Source organism: Sphaeroforma arctica (assembly GCF_001186125.1).
Source record: "Sphaeroforma arctica JP610 unplaced genomic scaffold supercont1.861, whole genome shotgun sequence".
NCBI classification, from domain to species: Eukaryota; class Ichthyosporea; order Ichthyophonida; genus Sphaeroforma; species Sphaeroforma arctica.
In genome coordinates this window covers 23,229-29,051 of record NW_014039697.1, presented here as the reverse complement: position 1 = coordinate 29,051, position 5,823 = coordinate 23,229, and the positions used below count along the sequence as shown (strand labels likewise).

General features: G+C 42.5%; 1 protein-coding gene across 1 annotated transcript; it reads right to left on the bottom strand.

Moving 5' to 3' along the window:
* Window positions 1-1,107: 1,107 nt before the first annotated feature.
* On the bottom strand, window positions 1,108-5,661 carry SARC_08964 (hypothetical protein). The gene is made up of 9 exons (XM_014297045.1): window positions 5,469-5,661; window positions 4,747-4,900; window positions 4,146-4,349; window positions 3,305-3,478; window positions 3,089-3,152; window positions 2,612-2,724; window positions 2,085-2,268; window positions 1,800-1,892; window positions 1,108-1,212 (listed from the first exon to the last, which is right to left on the bottom strand). Exons 1-9 carry the CDS (start codon window positions 5,615-5,617, stop codon window positions 1,130-1,132), a joined length of 1,218 nt encoding a protein of 405 aa, XP_014152520.1. The 5' UTR covers window positions 5,618-5,661; the 3' UTR covers window positions 1,108-1,129.
* Window positions 5,662-5,823: the final 162 nt, after the last annotated feature.

Below are 5,823 nucleotides of genomic sequence, written 5' to 3'. Positions count from 1 at the left end.
ATATGCGTGTATAGAAGTACATCGTACACTTGTCTTATGTGAATACTGATACCAACTGCATTCCTCTAAATTATAAATGGAGCGTTCCGTACCTCCTGCAATGCTATGTATTCTTTACTTTTTTACGTACTGTATCAAATCATATTTATTGTTGTTTTAATTGCGTATTGGGTTTCAAGTCGGTTATTGTCTCGATATGCATCTGCGCACGTCCGATTCAAAGCATACTGAAGTTTCACACCAAAGTAACTGATTAGCATTCATCATATCATGTCATGTTTAAAAACCGCATACCGTAGGACAAGAAGATTGTGTGTGCTGTGAGTTATAGACATATGAGATCGGGCTACAAACGAATTCGCAATGAAGCTGCTTTATCCATCGACTCAAGCACCTATTGACATGGTTGTAAATTTTGGCCGCTATATATCTTAAATTGGGTCTCAGCTATGTACTCCTCCTCCGCAACGAGTGCCAACAGCAGTTCTAAACTTGCGACGTGCAGGTGAAATAGTGTATTGATGGTTCAATACCATCTCATGGTGGAGACACAAACGGTCGTATAGCATATGAAAGTCCAAGCGAGTCATACAGATAAATCAAGAATAAACATCATGAGATAATTCAAAAAGTTGTCAATCATGATGAAACAAACCCATAATTTGCCAAACATGATGGACTGAATTCCAGCCTGCCGACCGTATCTGCTAGTTTTTAAGGCCAACCAGGGCAGAGTATGTTGCTCCGTTTCGGCAGAAGAACATAAAATAACATACTATTGCTCATCCATATAACTGTGAAGAAACCGACTGCAGTTCGTAAAATTGCTGCGCAGGTCTATACTTCCATAAATAGTATCGGCAGTCAACAGCGACACATAACGATGACACAGTTCAGCCTGATAATTTATAAGGTAACCATACATCCATGGACTTGGCGCACAATACTGGGTCATTTCTATACCGATGACATATCTCGGATCCAGTCACATACGCAGCTACAATTTCCATCAAACTATAAAGCCAATGCTAGTCAAGGAAACAATGATTGTCTGACATGTCAAAAACGAAAATAACATTTCACAAAGTATTAAAACCATTACAAAATACTCATATCAATTTTAATAGTTTCAGGATATTGGTCCATCGGAGTCAACAGCATTCCGCCCAACACCGGTGATACTGAGCGCTTTTGTGCTGGGCACGATACCGTCTGCCAAGATCCGAAGATATAATTAGTAATTCAAAAACAGAGTGATATATATCGCGGCCTCTACATACTCGTAGTCAACGCAAGTAGTAACGAAATAAAAATGCAACGAGAACTTCAACAAATCGATTGAAGATAAAGAATGGATATACAACCCGAGTCCCGAGTTTTGTATAATAGTTTATGTGGTTGCAAACCAAATCACAACGAACAGGCGACAAAATAGATATCAAAGAACTTGGGCATACTTACAGTAACCACTATATACAAAACACATGCATGAAATGTGCACAGAGACTTTTTTGGCTCGCATATGACAGAACAACCGACTTCAGAACCTAAAGTCGCACATGCGCGATACTTAATATTCAGAATGTGCAAATTACAATGCATGTACTCAAATTCTCTCGGAAGTAAGTCTTCTCAAGTAAACTCATACGCCCTTAAATATACGTATTCGCCCTTAAGTTTGTACTAGTGTTACACCAACAGATATTCACACATCTAAATTATTGTCACATATGTAGTCAATGCGATCGAGAACAAACACACAAACGCGCTTTAAACATAACATGGAGCACACATCATACGTGAAACTGATTCATGTGTTGCTATCCCCATTGCCGCACCCTTTTGCACTTCGGTGTGATCTAGATCAGTCAGGGATGCAGCTTTGATGCCGTCTGTGATGTTGAGTCGATTTGGGTTCGGAAGAGCGGACAAAAATGAGAATATTTCGTGGAGCATGTTGCTCTACAAACAATGTTTCAGAAGAAAAATTTCGAGTATTTCGAACACTTATACTAGCCCTGACCACCATGAGGTACATGGAAAACTCAAGCTTTCGGTTTCACAAGACAAAAAACATACGGTACCTTGTGTACCCTTGTCAAGGTATAAAGCTCGTAATTTAATCTGCCAAGCGTTTCCAAAGCTACACTTCTCCAAGTAATGCGATACACTCTTATAATTTGTGCGGAGATGAGTCATGGTGGCCAGCATGTTCGCCTCGGCTGCACCTGAAAATTCCTCTGGCAGCCCGGATTCGCTACAGATCTCCTGGTAGCAAAAAATATAATGATGGTTGTTGGAACCGTACAAACAAGGGGATAAATGTTGTCTTTTACGAGCACATCTACAAGGACGGACAACACAATATGTGAATGATGGCTATGTCATTGACGAGTACAACAAAGTAGAAATCGTCCGTGCCATAAAATCGCGTCTAGATACAACAGGACAGATATTGCTTGCGAATGCTGCATTTAATATACGTGATATAAGCCAGTCCAGAAAATTCATACCAGTCTGTGTGATCGTTCTTCATACCCACATTTTTGTGTCTTCAGAAATCCGAATTGATGAATACAAGCTAAGAATCACTCTCTTTACACACGCTTACCGTTTGCACTACATCTTGCATGCCCTCTAGTCCTAATGTGCTCATTGCATAGTCTTTGGCGATGTCGGCATCAGATACACCAAGGACGGCAAGCACCAACATGGCAATGAGCCCTAAAATAGGCCGAACCCGAATGATCAAGGAAAAGCCAGGAAAGTATTGTCTTAGAGCCTTGCGTGTGATTATGTAGTAGTCGCAGCTGTGTGAGGGGACATGCTGACTGTTTGGTAAACTCTCCGTATTCAAATCGCTAAGCCGAGGATCCCATATTATCGTGAATATCATTCAATTAAAAGTAAAATGGAAGGAAGAAAGCTTTAACTCCAATTCTATGAACACCACTGCGAACAGGGAGAAGTCAGAGACCACTTGCAATTTGATTTCTTTAGGCATACAAAGCAATGGGGGTATTTGGCACAGCAATTATGATGTCATACGCACGAAAAACATACCACTTCACACAGAGGTCACACATACCTGTCCTATCCTTGCCATGTGAGCAGTGAAATACTACTGATTTGTTACCCTCCGTCGCGATAATCTGCATAAAATTGGGAAGGAGAATCTCATACTTAGAACCAAGTTGCTTGAATAAATTTGGGCCTTCCGGCTGGAGGCTAATGATGGGGATTGTACGCAAATGATGGTATCGTCTAATCACTGGATACCACTAACATGGTGCGAAACCCGTACCTTCAATACGACGCCGATCTGTGAGGTGCACCTCGCCAGCATGTCATTGTAATTGCCCACTATCCCAATCTCTGCCATCAGAGTGGACGACACAAACCTTTCTGCTGTTCGCCCAGGGCCCTTACCGAACATGTCACGCAGTCCATGGTGAATCATTTCTCGCTTGGACGAAACCTGGACGGACCATACAAGGAGGCAACAATTTTCGACAATACGATCAGACTCGACATCGTATGGCAGTTGAGCTACTGCTCCACGACAGGCCGATATTACGTAGCGTTAATTGTACTGACCGACAAAGGTTGAGCTACTGCTCCACGACAGGCCGATATTACGTAGCGCTAATTGTACTGACCGATAAAGGTTGAGCTACTGCTCCACGACAGGCCGATATTATGTAGCGTTAATTGTACTGACCGACAAAGGTTGAGCTACTGCTCCACGACAGGCCGATATTACGTAGCGTTAATTGTACTGACCGTTTTTTTATTTTACGTACTACACCATGTGGAACTAACAACGATGTACAAGATGTTGAGTACACCTCCACTGTACTGCCCTGTGCATTTTTCACCTAGCACTCATAGCCTAAACTGTGTACACATGATCGAGAAGAAGTGTGAGAGGATTCCTTTCGAGCGAAGCTATCGGTCAAGAGTGTACATCATGGTGATATGATACAGTGACGACGTCCGCGAAAAATTGTCATATTACCCGATACTTTCACCCTGAACCGAGTCGTTAGCCTTCTCCCACGCCGACACAGAAACACTACTTACGCACGAGCCAAATAGACACTGCTGACAACGGACCACGTCAGAAATAACATCAAACTACTCACATTGTAGATCTTATTGGCCAAATAGTAAGAGCCTAACAGATTCACATGAAACCTCCTCAGCTTGATTTCATATTCTTCAGTTTGTAAAAACCCCGATATCCTTATCCTTTGCGCGTGCTTGATGCTCTCGGTGAACTTGGCGACAACTAAGTTGTCAGCTTTCGATCGATCAATTTCTACTTGCCTCCTTAGGTCAATGATAGTCTGTGGGAGTAGGACCGAGAAGTCAATGATCAACATGAAGCAATAAATCGTTGTTTTGACGTAGCCAAGAATACACATTATGTACGAAACATTTGATAGGATCTAGTAGTAAACATTTCGGCGAAGCGTATTGGTTACTGCAACTCAAACTGCAAATGACGCCAGGAGTATAAGATCGGGTACAGTAACGAGTGTATTCGTCCGAACATGCAAATCAATCGCAATGATTTGACTATAAGTTGCTTGTCCAAACGCTCCGTACATGTTCCACCAAAGCTTGCATTCGCACACTATATGTGAGCTCCATGACACATTGGCTAGGCGGCTTCGCTGTTGTAGCGCTCACGCACGATGAACAGGAGCACAACCTAGGTAATCGGTCAATTTCATCACATACCTTTATGTTGTAGTGATCAGTAATTTTTTTTATGTCGGCTTCGCTCATGTGATCAGGCCTTGCCATTCGGTACAAAAGTCCCCTTTTCACCACATACCCTTCCTCAGTAACCAGTCCACCGAGATCTCGAAAGTTATGGAGGGCATCGAAAGTGCTGTGGTTGCGGTGTGTAAGGATAAATGTATTTGATAAATCAACTCTACTACAAGATTGACAGCGGTAGAGTCCCATGGGCATTGCCGAGCTGCACAGATGACATATACTTCGGGTACTAGCACAAAATGCTACATCGACGAAACTCAACAAAGACACTTATACCCCCCCCCCTCAAAGACACATCCGTCAAAGGGCACACTTGTGCGACTAAGCGGTCCGATTGACGATGCACGCACTCCAGAAACATACATACGTCAGCAAGTGGACCCACCTCTAAAGACGAACAAAATCACGTTTTCACCCATAGGCATACTTGCAATTCGTAGTGAGGAATTGAAAGTAGATGTTCACGAATATACAATCAATCACAATACAAACATTTGCGCATACCAAACTAGGCGATGATGACGGCAAGTGTAGCAGAAAGCTGTGCAATTAAGTGGTGGCACACACATGTATTTTATACTACAAACGAAGCTCAAATATAAAATTACGACGCCACCCCGAGTTATTTTTCTTCGCGTTATTGCACGATGCATAACTACATTGATTTCTAACAAACCCACCTCAAATTTCGCCTAGGATCATCCGGTGCCACGATATGTGTAGAAGAAGGCCTTTTTTGATGCGAATCATCGTCCTTCACACCGAAGGTGTGCATGATTTTCTTACTGACACTATTCACCAGTTTAGACGCAGATTCACGTCTTCTCATTACTTCCTCCCGATTGATGGGCAAGGTTATACCAGTTGAGTGTGCTTTACTCTCGTCTGATGCATTGAAATGAATCTGTTAGCTACTATGCATTTCCCACCAAAAAGTGATGCCGACAATGAGTTGGCTACCCATATTTATGTAGAAAACAAGGGGCACTTGCAAACAAATACACACCTCCGACCCTTGAACAGTGAACGCAGGAA